Genomic DNA, 20230 nt, shown 5'->3' with positions numbered 1-20230 from the left:
CGGAAATGGGAAGAAGAAAAAATGACTACTCATAACTGTAACCCGTTGTGTTGTTACTTACTGTTAAGTACAGCCCTGAGGCGAAGATGGCAAATACCGTTCCGCTCTGTCGCATGAAAAATGGAATGAGCCTCGGGCGGCCTCGGGGCTCTACTGGCTACGAGGGAATTCCTGGTGGCGGCAACAGACGAAACCGAAACGAGGATTGTTTGCATGAATAGATATTCTCAGCGAAAATTAACCCCTTTTCCGTGGATGGGCCTTTAAGTCGCACTTGGACTAGAAATGAATTTGCACATTTTGTGACCTTGATGATTCTCACCTGTGACAAGATTTTTTTTTTTTTTAAATCAATCTGAGAAGCACTCCATCTATTTGTTGAAAAAATAAAACTTCAAGAATGGTCCCCCCGAATATTTCTTGACTACTCTCAAATAAAAGGATTATCATCTTCTCACTCCCACATAAAATTTGGAAATCTTGGGCAAAACCGTGAACACTACAAGTACTGAGAATTTTATTTTTCCGCACATGAGAGTTTTGTGCCGCACAGTATAGTGAAAAAAAAAATGCATTTTTGGTGCATTTTTATGAACCAATTGAAATCGATCTTATGAGTTCCTGAATCATGCACTTGTCACTAAAATGGCACAAGGAATATTGTATGATCTTTCAGTCCTTTCATGCCCAATCACGTCAGGGGGATCGAGAGGTTTAAAACGGTGCGTTCAAGTCGCAATCCCTTCTGATGTCGTGGGTTTGAATCCCACCACGAGCATCCATGTCAACGAGGGTTTCTCTTTCGACCGCGGTAGTTTAGTAATAAGGTCTCGACTTCAGGACTTGAAGGATAGGAAAGAAATGTGATTTCACAGAATGTTCGTCATGTATGAGGAGTTCGAGCACACTAAATCGTGGCTCCTTTTGGTGTACTGTCCAAGTTAGTAAAGCGGAGTGCTAATTCTCGAATCATCTGATTAAGCTTGATTTTTTAAGTTTCATCCCAAAATAGGCTCTGTGCTGCTTCCAAACTGGACATTAATATAACTAAACTAAATACATTCGTAATGAGTGGTCTCTAAGTGCAAATAGCGCCCAAATCATGGTATTACATTTTGTCTCGCATCATACTTGTGTTTAAAAAGTGACATAAAAGCACTGAAGTTTTGTTACTATAAAATGCCCTAAAATCGCCGCTCCCTTGTCGCTTTAATATTCCCTTGCTTCTCGTGGTTATAAGATTCAATTATGATTTTTTTTTTGCGTGTACATGTATGTGTGTACAAATTACTAATAATTTATTCTTTCAAAACAGCACAAATCAGTCTTTTTTGCTAATTCAAAGAATCTATAGTTAATAAATGGTGAAACCAATGGCAGTAGGTACCTCAAAACTTTCTCACAAACTCTCTAATATAGGTAGGCCGCGGGGGGACTGGTGGTTAGGTCTCGGCTTCAGAACTGGTGAGTTCCCGGTTGGAGACCCGATTCCACCGAAGAACCGCCGTGTAAGCGGGTCTAATGCACGTTAAATTCGTCAGGGTCAAATGCCTCCTTGCTGGTGTGGTGGAAGTTTGGAGAGGGGGTTGCCAGCTAAGGTGTCGTCCTCGTCTTCTGACCGTGGTTCAAAATTACAAGGTCCGTCCCAAAAGTAGCCCTAATGTTGATTTAAAACGGGACATTAATATAACTAAACTCTGTAATAAAGGTGTTATCCCAGATTTGGAGCAAAATAGTTAGGAAATATTAATCTTTTAGTATTTTCACTGAATCTATCGTCTAATCCTTAGGGGGGTTTTCTTTCTTTCTTTTTTTTTTTTTTTTTTTTTTTGGTGATTAATTTTTGACACGCGTTTAATAGTATCCAAAAATCGAATTTCAGACGTGTTTTTCCCAACCGCTTGAAGCCAAAATTTGACACAGAAGTACCATTGCAGAAATCTGAATAAATGGACGATTTAAATTTACATTTCAATAAATCTTTAACTTAATTAATTTAATGATAATAAACATTCTTCAAAAGTTTATTAAAAAATATTTGTGTCTTTATTTCATCATCTTTTTACTACGCATATAGTAAATAAAAAAAGTAGAGTTATTCTTTAAACATTAACCACAATTATTAGTTAATGATTTCCTTCTTTACAATAAAAGAATTTAATCATTATGACATATTAAGAGGTAATTATTACAGTTTAGAGATATTATAATGAATAAATTGAAATAGATTTATAAAGTATATTACGCTAAATGAAGCACGCAAATCTAACATCATGCATATGACAGCGGGAGTCATCGCCCCAAAACTTTCTCACATAATCTCTAGTAAAGGTGAATTTGTGTTTCAGATCCAATTTTCCCAGCCCACTGAAACCAAAATTTCATACAGAATGTACCTATAGCCACAAAATTACATACCAAATTTGAAAAGTCATTACGTTTTCGTGTTTACCACCCTAAGATGCTTCTGAGGGCACAGACCGACAGACTGTCTACCTCTTCTTGGGACTCGCTCAAAATGTGATTGGTTCCTACACTACAGATGTCAAATATCTGTACCGAATTTTATTCATCCAGCTTCCTTACTTTTGTATTTAATTATATTCAAACAGCCAGCCAGACAGACTTCCTTTAAACCGATTTTGCTAAACATTTGACAGAAGTCTACAAATGCAGTGTCAAGATCATATACCAAATTTCATTCGTCTAATTTAAAATGGTTTTTTCATTATTTATTTATTATTATTATTTTTTATTTTTTTTATTTTTTTGCCACAGAAATAATGCCAGAAATGTATTTTTTGAATTCATAAACGTTGAAAACGTTAAAATTCGTCAAAATCCTCACTTCGAATTCGTTGACGATTGCAATACTTCCTTTATATTTCGTATGCGAGGAAGTAAAGAGGCACAAGAAACTTTTCATCTTCAAATATTGATGCCAAATCAACCCCCCCCCCTTTTCTCTCCGTTTATAAACATTTCAGATCAACACTCTCTCAGGTTGTGGGCCGTAAATGTCGGACGTTCGGATTTATGAGGAAGAACAATGAGATTCCAGGAATTATGTTTCGGGATAAAAAAGAATGGGACGATTTCCCAATGACCCACAATGGCTGCAAATGTTTTGTGAATGGCACAAAATAGTCGGAAGAGTGTCGTTTGCGGTGACAGGTAATCTTCGGATGTAAGGCTTTGTTTCGCAGAAGAAAGTGATATGTGGCTGGCCTTCGTGACAACATAAGGACTTTGGAAAGTGCCTCGGAATGGAAGCTTTCCTGAAAGGAAGTCTTTGCCGTCCCATAAAAGAGAGATGATACAAGGCATGAAAGTAGGACTTCCGAGAATTGTGCTCAACCAGCGGGGTGGTCACTCCAAAATTCTCTCGCCTACTCTCTAATAAAAGTGTTATCCCAGAGAACGCTTGGCATCGCATCAGAATGCATTCATTACGAAATATTAACATTTGGCGTGAACTCAACATTTTCAACAAATCTATCTTGGAATCCTTGGCGAATATTTTTTGGCGATTCATTCCTAAATAATAGCATCCGAAAGTCGAATTTGTATTTAGGACGCGTTTTTCCAAACTGCTTGAAACTAAAATTTGACACAGAATGACACTTGTAGTCTCAGTTTAGTTAGTTTAATTTAGTTACATTAACGTCCTGTTTTAAAGCAACACTAGGGCTATCTAGGGTCGGACCTCGTCATTTTGAACCACGGTCAGATGAAAAAGACGACACCTGGGCTAGCACCGCCCTCTCCACACCACACCACACCAGCGGGAGGTGTTTGGCCCGGACGGATTTAACGTGTACCAAACCCGCTTATACGACGGTTCTTTGGTGGAATCGGGTCACGAGCCTAAAACCCTCCGGTTCAGAAGCCGAGACCTTGCCACCAGGCCACCGCAGACCCTTGTAGTCTCATAATCACATACTAAATTTAATATATTTAAGTTATTGCGTTTTTTTAATCATCACGTTTTACATGCTTCTGAAAGTACCGGCCGAAAGACGGTCGACCACTTGTTGGATTTGATGGGAGTCTATTCCGTAGATGTGAAATGTGTGCTTCGAATTTCATTCGTTTAAGCTCTCTTCGTTTTATGATTATTGTGTTCACTTTTATTCGAATAACCGGGAGCACAGACTTCCAGTGAACGAATTTTGCTCAACATTTGATAAAAATCTCCAAATTTGGTGTAAAGACTACACACAAAACTTCATCCGACTTAATCAAGGCGTTTTTGAGTTATCTTTGTGACAGACAAACAGGCACAATGCGAAAAACGCATTTTTCCAATTCAGGGTGGTCTAAAATATGGAGATTCCTCAAAATGACGATATTTTTCTGACAATTACAATACTTTTTGTATAGTTCCTATACGAAAAGTAAAAACAACTCAATACACAAGTATTTCTCTAAGTGGGAAAAGGTTACGTCATCTAAAGCTAAATTAAAAATTTTTAGACAGAATGACGTTAAAGTATTGAGCTCATATCTTCAGACTCTGTTTTAAAAAAAGAGCGCTGCGGTTAAAAGTATATTTCGAGAGATTATTCATGTTCATTATATCTATCACTCCATTTCCTTTAACAGTAGTGACAGTTCTCATATAAACAGTTGCTCCTTTTAAATCTTAAAGCATTTGTAATCCTATTAGTTTTGTTCTCCTAATGTATCATTTGTTCCATTTATTAATTAGGATCAAACTTTTTGCGGTATATCTATCTTGATAAAGGGATAAAATGAAACCATCCTGTTGATTTTAGAAAAACTCGAAAGAGAGAGAGAGAGAGAGAAAAAACTATTTAAACACGGAGGATTAAAGAAGCTTCAATTAAAATTTTTCCTCGTCATGACTTTGTTTCTTTTACAGAAGACATCGCATGCGTTGCTACAGTAGTTAAATTGTTTCTAATACTTCGGAATTCAGCCCGTGTAATGATGATTTTATCAGTTTCAGAGCCCTAAACTAGATTTCTATTCCACCGCATTCACAATAATGACATTGAATGATGACGTGGTGAAATGGATGACCCGGCTGCTGGGGACACAGTTTCTAAACTGTCCTATAAAGTCACTTGGGCATGCAAATTTGAAACACAGCAGCCTGCTTAGTCTTACAATTACGGAGAAGAAACACGAAACATTTTGCAATCAAATTATTAACATTTCTTTCGATGTGGTTGAAGTATCCTTATTCAGAATGTGCAGAGAAAATGACTGTTTGTTCTTTGAACGGCGAATTTCAATGGTATGAGTTTTAGAAATGGGGAAAACGAAAAACATGCAAGGAAAAGCGGCAGGGGTCTCACAAAACTTTCTCGCATATTCTTTAATAAAGGTATTATCCTAAAGAACGCCTTGCATGGCATTGGGGTACAATAGTTAGGAAGTATTAATCTTAGGTGAGAATTTACCATTTCTGCTATCGTGTGATCCTTCATGTTTTTTTTTTCTTTCTTTCTTTTGCAATTAATCCTTACTATGCGGTTAAAAGCACCTGGCAATCTAATTTGTGTTTTAGACGCGTTTCCCTCAAATCGATTAAAACAAAAATTTGACACAAAATTATTCTTGTAGAAATCGACATATTTAAATCAGTGTGTTTTTGAAGTAACGCATTTACGTGTTTCTGAAAGAACAAACCGAGAGAGGCTCACCCCCTTGTTGGATTTGACACAAAATTTGATAAGTATCTATACTATGCAGAATCATATTCGTTTCCTGGCTTTCTCCTTATTCAGTGTACGTATACAATATACTTTATTAAAAACATTTTAAGAGTTATTTAATGAAACTCAGGATTTCATCATTTCATGAATTAAATTCATAATTTTTCATGAAATTTAATCTTTTAAAAAATGGAATGAACATCTCAATAAAAACTATTTAAACAATATATTTCTTATATGGAAAAAATACAGAAAATTTTAATAAAATACTTTGTTTTCAAAATTTTAGGAAAACTTTAGGAATTTTAGGAAACATTAAAAGTTTTCTTTACAACACAAGTTAAATCTGGGCGACTGCGGATGTAGAGAAAGGATCGCTGATCTGTCGCATGCTTGGCGCGAAATGCTCTCTTCCGCAATCTTTCCTGTTTCTTCCATATCGACTCAATTCCCCGATTTCCCGGTTCTATCGCCACCCTGCGATACTTAAAAATCCATCCCAATCAATGACTAAACATATTCTTTTATTTACATTCTCTTGATTAAAATAATATTGTTATGTAACTTGGTTATTTAAATTCGAAATAAGCAATCATTTCCAGCTCTATGTACCTTACAAATTTTATATTTTATTTAGTTTTCATTTAACTTAGTAAGTTTAATTTTATTTCAAATTTCTATCCGCCTTTGGCGACCACTCTTGTTTGATGATTAGGGTTTTAAAAGAGGCTAGATGGATGTTTTAGACTTTTAACGATCTTAATGCGGAATGCATATATATTTTTTTAATTCTCCTTGTTACCAGACCGTAAAACAGGAATTTAATTGAATAAGTCAAAATAAACTATAACGCTCACAAAGTAAGAGTATATGCAACGAAAATCCTACTTTAGAATTAAAGTCCAAAGAAAGTTTTTTTTTTATTATTTTTTTAATCTTAAGTTTGGCAAAAGCACGCATTTGAATGCTTTAATGGATGAGTTTGAATTTCATAACGTAGCAAAATAATTACTGCTACAGGTAGATCATTTGAGTTAAGGCAAGTGAAGTACGCATTCATCTCAAAACGCATTTTCAACCAAACCATTCATTGTTGTAACTACATTAAAAAAATATTAAAAATAGTGCTCAGAAACAAAATGGGTGTCATTAAAAAGAGTGTTTTTTAGTTTTAAGAATGCAAAAATCACTTTTGTGAAACAATAGTTTAGGAATATATGGCCATCTATTTCCATAGGCAAGTCATAGCGATTATACATTTGGCGACAATGAAGCCTCATTCCGCACTCGATTGAATCTCATTTCTTAATTCCTTTTACATTATCTTTCCCCCTGAATGAATTGAGTTTCCTGTGAGCTCTATCCCCAGTATTTCTAATAATATTTAGGATCCCGGTGGCCTGGTGGCAAGGTCTCGGCTTCGGAACCGAAGGTTTCAGGTTCGAGACCCGATTCTACCGAAGAACCGTCGTTTAAGCGGGTCTAGTGACGCTAAATACCCTTGGTGAAACGTCCTCCCACTAGTGTGTTGTGGAAGTTTGGAGAGGAGGTGCCAGCTCAGATGTCGCCCTCGTCATCTGGTCGCAGTTCAAAATGACGAGGTCGGTCTCAAAATAGCCCTAGAGTTGTTTTAAAACGGGACGTTAATAAAATTTAACTCATAAAATTTTGTAATTAGCGAAGCATTGCATTAAGTGTAACTGTAAAAAACAATAAAGCTTCTGAAACATTCGAATATTTATTTGTTTACATTTGCTTGTTGCCATTCGACAATAAGTAATAAGAACGCTTTTTGGCCCTATATAGGGACTTTAAACATATATATGAGGAGAAATAAGGATAATAATAAAGCTATTGTTGCTCGTGTCTTTCTATTTAGACGAATTTTCGAGGACAGAACGCATGCACATCAGATGATCACTATTTCCTGTTCTAAAGTGTTTTAAAGAGAGATCTTTTAATTCTATGATACTTGTATACAATATTTGTTATATTGTTATAATACTGATATTGCCAATTTCTCTTCTTGAGTAGCCATGCTACAGTGATGAACTTATTAGATCGCATGACGTCGATATCGTATCGATTGGAATATTTCTTTTTAATCAAAACCTGTCCTCGAGGAAAATAAGATAAACTGCGACGATCTTATCGGCTAAATTGCTGGAACTGATCCTATCTGCGCACGAATTTGTGTCATTTCTTTTTCTCGCCGGATATCGGATTCGAGCGAATGGCAGAGGCAAGAAGCTGTACTTACGGATCCGTTCCCATCGCTGATCGGTGAACCGCTTCGTGTTTTCATTTTCTTGGTTCTGAGGAATGTAGTAATCCAGATTCAGGCACTCGGTTTGCACCGGGGACATGTACAGAGGGGCTAGGAGAAACAAAGATGAAGGTTATTGCAATGAAGAGAAAAAAAAAAATACTAAAAATAATGCATGATTATTTAAGTAATAATTATTGAATAATTATTGAAGCTAGACATTGTATTACAAAAGATTATATAGTATGTAACTAACAGCCTTTGGCGACCCACTTGTTTCCAAAAATTATTGAATTTTTAGGCTGATAAATCGTAACTCTTAAACGCATGAACTTTTTATTAATAAAATTTGAAATCAACCAGGAAATGGGTGTGGTTAATGGGAAAAATACAAAAATGAAGTCCACGTAAGAATTTTTTTTTTTAACTTTTCAAAAAAAAAAAAAAAAACATTGATGTATCTCTATGTCATCATGAGCAATCGCTCCTCAAGTTCTACAAATATACTGCTTGTAATAATATAATATTTCAACTTTTAATTACGTCATCGTTTTACTTTATCTGAGGCAATTTTCATTGTTGAGTACAATTTCATTTCGGCGGGTGTTTCGAATGACGATTACATAAAAAATTATTATTATCAATATTATCACTTTTTATATAAATAATTGCCATTCGTAACACCGGCCGAAATGAAATTGTAATCAACAATGAAAATTGCCTCAGATGAAGAAAGAAACCGTCAAAGATTCGGTCTTCATCTGTTCAGATTAGTTGCGTTCGGAAGCAATAATACAATTTTGGTAAAATTAAAATAAAGAAAAACACTTTGCAAAGTCCGCTGCATAAAGATATATATATATAGAGAAAGATATGAACTTTTAACATACGATGCAGATATGAACCACTAATGAAAAATACATATTTTTAAAATTTTATTTTCACGTTAAAACCGAAGAAGGAAAAACATGAAATGAATGGAATAAATCAGAACAAATTATAATGCGTACAGCTTCAAAAGGTGCATATACTGCAAAATCCTACTCTTGACGGATGTTTCAATTTCATAACATTAAAAGTTGTTATTATTTGTGTGCTACATTAAAAAAATTATTAGAAGTAAAGAAAGCATTGTACAGAAATAAAATGGATATCATCAAAAAGATAATTTTTTGAATTTTAAGATAATGCAAAAAACATCTTTGTGAGTTAATATTTTTGGCAAATAGTTCCGTAAGTAAGTCACAGCGAGGACTCATCTGGAAATGGTTAAACTCATTTTCGCGCTCAATTAATCTTAGTTTAGGATTTTTAAAAAATTACTTTTACATCTCATTTCCTCTGGGTAAACCTTTTTTGATGAATCCTATCCATAGTTTGTCACTTCATTCATTAACGAAGCATTGAATGAAATGCAACTGCAAACACATTCAATGCAGCCATCCGAAGCGTTCATATAATGATTTGTTTACATTTATCTACTACCATTCTACAAAAAGTAATAACAGCTATTTTTGTACCAAGTACGTTAGCATTATATTATTAGCATATATATATTATATATACAGATAGATAGATAGTTTCATAAATTATTAATTGGAAACATTAAAACTCAAATTACAAAAACACTAGAAATTGAAATTTATATTTTAGAATTTTTTTAAGCCTTTTTGAAGATGTCATTGAAGAACATTTGATTCCTTAACTCCGTCATCAGATGGGCTAAAAACTATTCCGTCTTTTGGTTAGCCTTTAATGAATGGCGAGATGCATTCTAACAGACCATGAAAAGTTGTAACTCTTAGTGATACAATTTAATATTTGATTTGAAGTTTTTTCATTCAGTTGCCAATGCAATGAACCAAAACGTAAATATCAGATCTAGATAATTTTCTAAGTAAAAAAAGTTTATATGTCAAACGCGTGATTCAGTTGCTGCCATTATTGTGATTAAAGTTGCGGAATGGTGTGGTGCAAGGAATTTCGTCTCTCATAAAGACATATGTTGTTCCTTTTCTTAAAACTTATCAAGAGAGAATAAAATGTTTTATTTTTTTATCACTTACAATAAGGATGAATGGCGCTCTGCAGGTAAGATCGTTTGAATGAGAGTAGGGATTGCAATACCGAATACCGGTATTTTGAGTCATTTGTACAATTTTGTAATACCGGTATTCACAAGTTTAAATACCGGTTTTTCGGCATTTACTAATTTTTAAAATTGTCTCCACTATATGTTCAGGTATCGCGAACATAGCAAAATAGTATACGTTTTTGTTTTTATGTCTCCCTAACGGGCGAAATTAATTAGCCAATGAATGGCTTAATTAATTGCCTAAATCTAAATTAGCGAAACATGGATTATCCCTGAAAGAAAATATTGCATCCATAACGACTGATGGGGAAACAATTATGAAAAAAGTTGGAAAGTTGATGGGTGCAAATCAGCAGTTGTGCTATGCACATGGAATTCAATTCGGAGTAATAGATGTATTATACCAAAAAAATAAAGAACAGAAGAATCCAAATACTGTGGATATAGAAATTTCGGATTCCAACTTTGAAAAGATTAAGAGTGAGAGTGATATTGACAATGAAGATAATGACAATGTAATTTTTGAAGAAGATATTGCTAATGAAGATGAAATATTAACCTATCAAGAATTGCTTCCTATAATTTATAAAGTTCGAAAAATTGTTAAGATATTTAAACGTTCCCCTATAAAAAGGATGAACTGAAATACTAACTGAAAATAAAACAGAATATATGTTAATATTAGATTCTAATACACGTTGGAACAGTTTACTCCTAACGATGGAAAGATTTTTGAAACTGAGAAATCCAATCCAAAAAGCAATAATCGACTTAAACCTGTAAATTAATTTTTCAGATAGTGAATTCGACTTAATATCCAGAACTATATCAGCTCTACTTCCAATAAAATTGACTATTGAGGCATTATGTCGGAGAGATTCTAATTTATTAACAGCTAATGCAACAATAAATTTCATGTTGCAGTCACTGAAAGAACAGCACACATCACTATCTGAAGAATTATATATTACATTGAAAAATCGCATAGAAGAAAGGCATACCGAAATAGAAAATGTCTTATGGTATTTACATAATTATAATGATTTTAAAAATGAAAATGAAAAGAAGAAAAGAAAATAAGCAATTCAAATCTGATTAAGTGAGAGTAAAATTTTTTCTCACAAACCTATCCACATTCAGAATTTGGTTCAATTATCGAAAATTATGATGTCACTACTGTCGATAGTGAAAAGGAATTGTCTCTTGAACAAAAATAAGAATTAGCGATAAATAAAAAAATTTCAACGAACCAAAATACAATACAGAAATTAGCTATGTCCAAAACCATCCGACGAGAAATCGATATATTTGAAGATGAGGGTTTTAGAAGTAAATACTTGGAAAAAGTATATCGCGCATTGCTAACAGTACCACCAACTAGCGTAGATACCGAAAGAGCGTTTTCGACAGCTGGTCATTTTTACACAAAATTACTTTTCAGGCTTAATGACAGTACAATTGATGTGTTATGTTTTTTTAGATCACATTTCAAAAATTTGTATTAGTACCACAAACTGAATAGTGATATTTATATTTTTTTGTGTGTGATTTAAATAAGATGTTTCTTTACTTTTTTGTGATTATATACTGTTATAATTTATAAGTTACAAATTATTTTTTTGTGATATTTATACTCTCTAACAAAACTGGCAAATAAAAAAAATAAACACCTGTGTTTTCTTTCTTTTTCCAAAATTTCTAATACCGGTATTAAAACCGGTATCCCTGTATTAAGATTTAAAAAATACCGAATACCGGTATTGAAATTTTGGTTCGGTATTGCAATCCCTAAATGAGAGTTTCCAAATTGGACACATTTATACGTTAAAAGGTGGAAATTTGCATTTAGGAGTGATTTTTTTTTTTTTTTTTAGATTTTAATTTATTAAAAGAGGCGCGACATTTCGGCTTTTTTCCACGATAACGACCGAAAATGTAACGATTTTAATATAATAATTAAATTAATGAATAGTGCAAAAGGAATTTAATATCATTTTGAAGTGCAACACTTTTTTCCATGACATCCATTTTTTAACTTATAAAATTTCTATTTTCAATCATATTTTGTAACTACTACTTTCCTTTGGCGATCAGCTTAAATACTCAGATTGTCGTTTAAGCAGTAAAATGATTCATACGGGACACATTTCTTAAAAAATGTCATTGTGTTCATATATATTCACACATTTATTCATATTATATATACCGGGTGTCCCATAAATTTGTAAATACTTTAAAAATTCATAAAAAATGAAGGAATGAGTATATTTTAATGCGGTTTGCGGAATTGTTATTCTCATGAAGGGGAATTTTTTTTTCATACAAAAAAAAAAAAAAGAAAGAGTTCAAAAATTTGTCGATAGAGGGCGCTAAACACAAGCAAAACATACAATTCTACGGGAAAAATACTTTTATTTGCATGCAAGCATTTGTTTACATGCGTATCACACCAGTACTACAGTACTTGTTCTATGTGTTCCGCCATCACCACAAATAACAGTTTGGAAGCGGGAGACAACACTGGTAACTGCATCATACAGCATATCCGGATGAATGCATGAGATTTCGTGGCGAATGGCTTCCTTCAGCTGCACTAACGAAGTTAGCCTATGGCGGTACACCCGAGACCTAAGGTAACCCCATAGCCAAAAATCAAGGGGTGTTAAATCTGGTGAGCGTGGGGGCCATTCATGTGTAAAGAGACGACTGATTATCCGTTCTTCAGTAAAAGTTCTTCTCAAAAATGCCTTTACTTCGGTGTCGATGTGAGGAGATGCCCCGTCTTGCATGAATGTCACTGTGTCAAGGACACCGTGTTCCAATAAGGATGGTATCACTTCCTTCTGCAACATTTCGAAGTAACTTGTTCCATTAACTGAACATATCTTCCATCCTGCTTTTTTAGAGGGCTTTTCAAAGAAAAAAGGGCCTACAATAATGGATGCAGTGAAACCACACCAAACAGTAACCCGTGGTGAATGCAGGGGCTTCTCAGTGTAAGCATGTGGATTCTCTTGTGCCCATATTCTACAGTTATGGGTATTAACGGCTCCATGCAAAGCAAAATGAGCCTCATCTGTCCACAATATTTTCAGCAGCCATCGCGGATCATCTTCAATTTTCGCCAAAGCCCAATTTGAGAATTCCAATCTCTTAGCTGTATCATTTGGCAAGAGCTGATGTAGCGATTGCAATTTGTACGGGTACAATTGCAATACACCATGAAGGATACGGTACACCGAAGTCTTTGGTATACCAGTTATTCGTGCCACTTCTCGTGCGCTACTGACTGCACTTGTAGACTGTTCCCTTAGCCTGTCCATTTGCGAAGAGACATCGGGGGTACGGATTGTTGTTAAACGAGGTGCACCACTGCGTGGCCGATGACACAAACTTCCAGTTTCTTCGAAACGGCGTTCTAGGAAAACAAGTCCAGCAGGAGCGATCGGACCTGAACCTTTCTTCAATCTTTTCTGGGTCCTAAACTTTCGTAAAGCTTCAGCCTCCGATTCGTTGCTGACATAAAACAACTTTACCAATAGTGCTTTCTCCACCAGTGTCAACATCTTAATACAAACCTTATGCAAACCTTTAGAAATGATGTGTCAATCGCTCACTCTGCCTTTCATAAGACTTTAATTTGCATAATTCCACTGATTTGCTTGTGGATTATTGTGGATTATTTTTGAATTATTTTTTTTTCTCTATCAAAAAAAAAAAAAATCCCCCTTCATGAGAATAATAGTTTCGCAAACCGCATTCAAATATATCCAGTCCTTCAATTTTTATGAATTTTTAAAGTATTTACAAATTTATGGGACACCCGATATATATATATATATATATATATATATATATATATATATATATATATATATATATATATATATATAAAATACAGGCTATCAACTCTATCTATCCCAATATCGAAGTTCTAAATTGTTAGTATTAGGCATATGCATCTAATAAGGCTTTGTCTGAGGTAGCGTCTCTATTGGAGTATGTGAAAAGGTTTTGGGATAAAAAATAGTTTTGCTCAATGCGTGGATTTTCTTCGCTATACTGTTCCTCAAGGATTTTGCAGAAGAATTCAATTAAATCTACAAAGCGAAAGAAATGCGAGAACACATTCCAGAGTTTTTTAAATTATAATCAGTGATAAAAGAAATCGAAATAAAACCAGCTTGAATGGTCTTTCCAAAACTGTCTCGCATACTACCTAATAAAGGCTGTAACCACTCCCCCTCCAATCCCAGCTTAAAAATTGTTGACTATGAGTAGAACGGTGAATGCCATCAGTGCTTAATTTTTTTTTTTTCAGTCTTTTATATGAGCTATTTGCGTTTCGTAGTACAAAGAAGAACCTTTCTGTACTTTTTTACGGGGTGCTTTTTTCCTTGATGGATTAAAACCAATAGTTAACTCAGAACCATAAACTGACTCACGAATTCAGTCGCATATCAAAATTCATTTAATTAATTAACACCATTTTCGAATTATTCTATTCACATGCATGGCCAATCCCTTGACGGATCTGATTAAAATTAGGTACAAATCGATACTTCCGATATTGAAAGTAGCAGCACTTCCCCCCCCCCCTCCCATCCGGATCTGTATGTTTGAAATTACTCTGTTCGCTTACGCTCCTGTAAATGGATTTCGCTCTAACTCGATAGAAATGTACAAATTTTGTGTGAAAACCACATACTGAATTTCTTCTGTCAAAGTGGTTTCAAGTGGTTTTGAATTGTGTTCCATAAGCAGATAAATAGAATTTTAAAAAGAATGTTTTTTTTTTTTTTTTTTTGGACTTAAAGAAGTTCGAAATGGTTAAGATCTCGAATTCGAGTTTTTTGACGATTTCAAAACTTTCTCTTAATATATATGAGAAAAAAAGGTAAAAATCGATTGATTTACATTGAGAGAAGGAATTTATCATGGTGAGAAGTTTTTAATGAATTCCCTTTGGAACAAAAAGGAAAGTGAAGAAATCCGTCTCTAGATCCGAAAAAGCGTGCCAAATAACGTGTTCGTGCCTTGTCATTATTATAACAAACGAATGACCTTGGGGGCACAGTCATTCGGATTTCTTTCACCTGCAAGCGAAATATTATTAGCAGTACTGACTGACACAGCCCTTTTTTCGAATTAATTTACATTTTTTTTTTATTAGAGAGGAAGTAAAATAAATGCAAACGTCGAAGCCGTTCAATCTATCCAATCAGGAGATCTAATGAAATGTGTTTATAATAGAGAAATTAGCATTTTTATTTTATAGAAAAAGTTGATAAAATTTGGAATTAAAAGATTAATGAGGTGAAGAAAATAAATCTTTCATCGGTAGTAAATAATTATTTTGCTTTTAAAATATTTGAATTTTGCTTTTTATTAATTACTGCGAAATTTATCAACTATAATACATTGATAAGTTTAGTTTCAATAGCGTTTGTAACGGTTAGATAAAATAACTAAAATCGCGTAAAGTATGTTAAAGCGTGAAGTTCCTATTTGGGCCTCCATTTATAACAAGAAAAATCATTCGATTTCATTGTAATATCATTTGATGATTATCAGTACAACAAATATCCATTTAATAAGTGAAATAAATTCAATATATTTTACAAATTGAGAACTCTTACGCATCTTATGCTGGGATCTTAATGAATTTGAATGAATTAATCAATGAATGAATGAAATATAAATTTTTGGGGAAATAAGCTGTCGAGTTTTCTTCAAATGACAGTTCTATTCTTTATAATTAAATAATAAATTTGATTTTAATAATTCTTTGTTCAATCCATGACATAAAAGTTCTGATCTTTTCACGGCAAAGCAAAAAAAGATACATTGCTAATGCATTCAAAGCTTATAAATATCTCCAAAAGAGAATTTACCTAAACTGAACTGAGCAAGCATTTATTTCAGGTGTATTTCCACGTGATATTTCAGTTTAGGGTAGGTTATAGAAATTAAAAGGTTTTGATTTGGTTTCAAATGAGACGGAAACAATTTATTGTTTACCATTTCTATTCACTAAAATTTAATTAACCAATTAACAGTTTCGACCTCTTCGGAAAATGCGTATCTAAATTGCCATAAAAATAAATATAATAAATAATTAATTGTCATTGAATAAACTCATCATGACGCAAAATGTTTTTCTTTTCCCATGACGAGTATATACTCGTCAAAAACAGTTAATGGGTTAAAAAAGAAGTGAATGACAGAAACCTCCTATGTGTGACTAAAACATTCTCACTACAAGCAAATGGATTCCATTATAACAAAAACAAAACTATAATTATTCTCTGATAATATTACTATTTTGATTTCAAATGAGAATGAAAGATTTTTCTTTGTTGTTTTTCACTCACTAAAACTGAATTACCCTTGCGGCTAGAAAAAGAATGTAAAGACAAAAAGGTAATGACATCGCAGATGACTAAAACAGTTCGCCGTTCCCAGTACAGGCAAACGATATTCAATTGCAGCAAAAGTAAAACTGTTCTTCGACTTATTTTAAACCTGTTTCTTAGATAACCTCTCACACAATAGGTCAACAACTTAGTCCCAATATGGAAGAAACGTTGACTCAAAACGAGGGTGTCACTGCGATTGTAAAAGTTTCATGGGACTCAGCCCACCACAGAACAGGGCGAGAGCACGAAAGTGAAGTTTCTTCCGACACATCTGGCGCCTTCTTGCAGCCTACATGGATTTTGAAAAGACTAACGAATGTTTCGAGCCTTGAAAGTGGATGGGTCGTGTCGACACACCTGTTCGCTGCTGCGCAATATCAACAGCTGAACTCGATTCGAGGCGAAAAAGTCATTTCACTGCTAACATTTCAAGCATCCACCACAAAACACACCAGTTTAATTTTTGTACATTAAATGACCATTTAGTCGTAGTTTGTATTTATTGTGTTTGAAGAATGGAGACCTTGCCCAGTAACATTAAAAAAAAATCACTCGTTTGCGTAGGATTATTTCAGAAAACCAAATATTATTCGAACATTCCTACCAACTTTTTTTTCTCTCTCTTCCTTATAGCTGGGATGACATTAGACCGGAAAACATGCTTTCGTATGTTAATGGCATGTTATGTTATTAAGGACAGATGTTTTAAAAAGAAAATATAACTTCCTCTGCGTTAGATGAACTAATTATGCAGCTATCTACCTCATGGCTTGTGAATAACTGATACGTATCATATTGTTAGTTAAATTTATAATGATTATTCAAGATTCTAACTAATCCCTTCCCCATCAGATAATATTAATAAGCCTTTCATTCGAAGCTGAAAACTAATTAGCTCCTCAGACGACTTTTGCGCAATGGACCACTCCCTTTTTTTAAAAAAAGTTTTCTTTTCTGATTTTAATAATTTTAGATCTTTCTGATAAAATTAAACGCAAATAAATTTTAATTAAAAGGAGAAAAAAAATGAGCAAATAATTTTTGTTCGGATAATTGAATCTGTAGTAATCCATTGGAGGTGAAAGATTAAAAGATTAGAATCTAAGTGGATGATAACAGAATAGGAGACGAAATTGTAAATGAGAAAAAGAAAATTGTATATTTCGAACTATGCGAAAGCATATGGAACAAAAATGTACAAAATCAAGCCACTGCTTAAGACTGAGGGAAAATGGTTCCTTTTTTTTTTTTTTTTTTCGATTTTAAATATATACTTAGATAAAGCCTAATTCATTAACTAAGCACATGCATTTGATATAATTGACCCTGATCCTGATATTTACAAATAAAATTAAAAGAAAAATAACATTCACCAAAATGAAGCAAATGAATCACTAGACTGGAATCCGTTCGCACGACGACAGATTATCATAATCACTCCGCGAGCCGTCCATTTTCTAAATGACCGCTGTCCTACCCAGTGTTTTAACTTAATATTATTAATAACAAATAAAAGAAACTCAAAATAGTTAACAATTAAACTGGGACGGTATATTTAATGGTATTTACAAGATCATAAATGCATCGACGACTTTTTGTTCTCTCTTACATCGTTATTCTGAAGGATGCATCTTTAAACGTTAATAGCCGTAGCACGAGTCACAAGAATTGGCGCAACGAGACGATTTATAACGTCAAGAAATATCGTGATGGCAACGGAAGTTTTTAAAATATTACGGATGATAAATTTTATCAAAAATGATGGTTATATTATTATAAGATGTAAATATAATTCTAATTTATAAAAAGTAACTGAATTTTAACACGTCACTTACACATTCTTACAGGATAACGAATATTACGAAAGACGTCTAGTAGCAGAAACTCTCGAATTCATTTTAAGGAATGAAAGCAAATCGATCATTTTGTTTTGCAGCTTCTGAAGCGCTAGAATGAATCCTTACATTCTCACGTGCATAAATATGCATCCTATTATCTTTCCGAGCGCGAAGGGTTGACAGGAAAGATTTGAATCTACTCATTATTAGTCAGCAGGCTGCTCTAATATATCTGTCTCAATTCAAGAATGGAAGTCTCCATTACATATCAATAAAATACGAATGGCCTAAAAAAGCAAGTTATATTATATTTGAAACTAACAGTATCGGTAGCCTCAAAATTTTCTTAAATATTCTCTAATAAAGATAAATTTGTGTTTTGGCTGTATTTTTTCCAAACCTATTGAAACCAAAATTTGACACAGAATTGCAATCATAGTCACAAAATCGCATGTCAAATTGGAGGCATTGAAGTCATTGTGTTTTTGAATTATCGATTTTAGATGCTTTTGAAAGTACATATTGACAAACGCTCAGTGGTGTTAGCTCAAAATTTGATAAGTGATTAGACTATAAATATTTATTCTGTGTAACGAATTTTACTCATATAGATCTATCGGCATCGCAATTATCGTATTAATTTATATAAGAACAGCCAAACCGAAGGACTTTTTTTTTTTAATATTTTGCTCAAAATTCGATAAAAATCTACAAATTTGATGTACTGTCCTAAATCAAATTTCATTCAACAAGCTCAAAGCGTTTTTGAGTAATCTTTGTCACAGACAAACAGACATTTTCCAAAAATGTGTTTTTCGATCTTGGGGAGATCCAAAAGGTGAAAATTCATCAAAATCTCGAAAGAGAATTTTGACAAAACTTTCACTGTTCTACGAGAAAGTAAAACAATGAAGTTCTGCGCTGATTAAAATGTTGCTTTAAATTCATTCATACTCCGTTATTTGGCGTTGTCTGTTAAAACTAAAATGGGCATTTAAATTTCAATCAAATATTTTGCTGACCTCCGTACTATACATTTTCATTTCAATTAGAATAATTTTTACAAAAATGAAATGAGGATATTAAATATACCAATAATAGTAGCGTCCTATTAACGAACGATTTAAAAAGATGCAATTATACAACAACTTGAATATAGTTTTCTACATCTGTCGGCATGCGCAATCACTGATTACAATGAGTAGCCACTCGAAGAGTCCACTTTGCACAAACGAGTAAGAGGTATAACAATAAGAAAACATTAAACGAAGAAATCTAAGACTGTTTTGTTTTAATTAGCTGTATTAAATTCCCATTTTGAAACAATATGAATGTTATTTTGGAACAAAATACATGTTATATGAATTTGATCACAAAACGACATTTGACTCTGGCATGTCCTTCTTCAAACTTCCAAACCACACCTACGGAAAGGAATGACATATATACAGTTATACAGGAACGCATAAACAATGGAGTTTTTGTAGAATGAGGTTTTGAACTTGGAGTTCTCCAATTGGGAAGACAAAACTTTATTACCAGAATAACCCAGCTGATAATTAAGTTAATAACCCATAGGTTGTTTAATTGATACATAATGTATAGTTTATAAACTTGATAGTTTAAGAATAAATGAATTAATAATTCAATTTTATTAATTACTGATATGATAATGAACTTAAATGATAGTTATATATTTATGTTCCATTATTAAAGCAATGTTTGGGCTATAATGGGATGGACAAAGCACTTTTGAATATTGACTAAATGTCGTAAACAACATCTGATCTGGCCACCCCATTCCCAACAAACTTTCGAGCCACAACTACAGAAAGACGTTTAATCCACAATATAGTATTTAACGAGCACCGGCCCCATATATATATTCAGCATAATTTTGGCAAATACATGGAAAAAAAGAAGACAAA

General features: G+C 33.5%; 1 protein-coding gene across 1 annotated transcript in view; it reads right to left on the bottom strand.

The window, feature by feature from the left end:
- Positions 1-20230, bottom strand: part of LOC129961577 (transmembrane protein 178B-like) — an 86733-nt gene that overhangs the window by 27915 nt on the left and 38588 nt on the right. Inside the window, exon 2 of the mRNA XM_056075075.1 lies at positions 7945-8061. Coding sequence (XP_055931050.1) covers positions 7945-8061 — 117 coding nt within the window. The remainder of the gene's footprint in view (positions 1-7944; positions 8062-20230) is intronic.

This window comes from Argiope bruennichi, chromosome 2 (genome assembly GCF_947563725.1).
Source record: "Argiope bruennichi chromosome 2, qqArgBrue1.1, whole genome shotgun sequence".
Classification (NCBI taxonomy): domain Eukaryota; kingdom Metazoa; phylum Arthropoda; class Arachnida; order Araneae; family Araneidae; genus Argiope; species Argiope bruennichi.
Note: the sequence above shows the minus strand (reverse complement) of the source record. Positions and strands in the feature narration are given on the sequence as shown.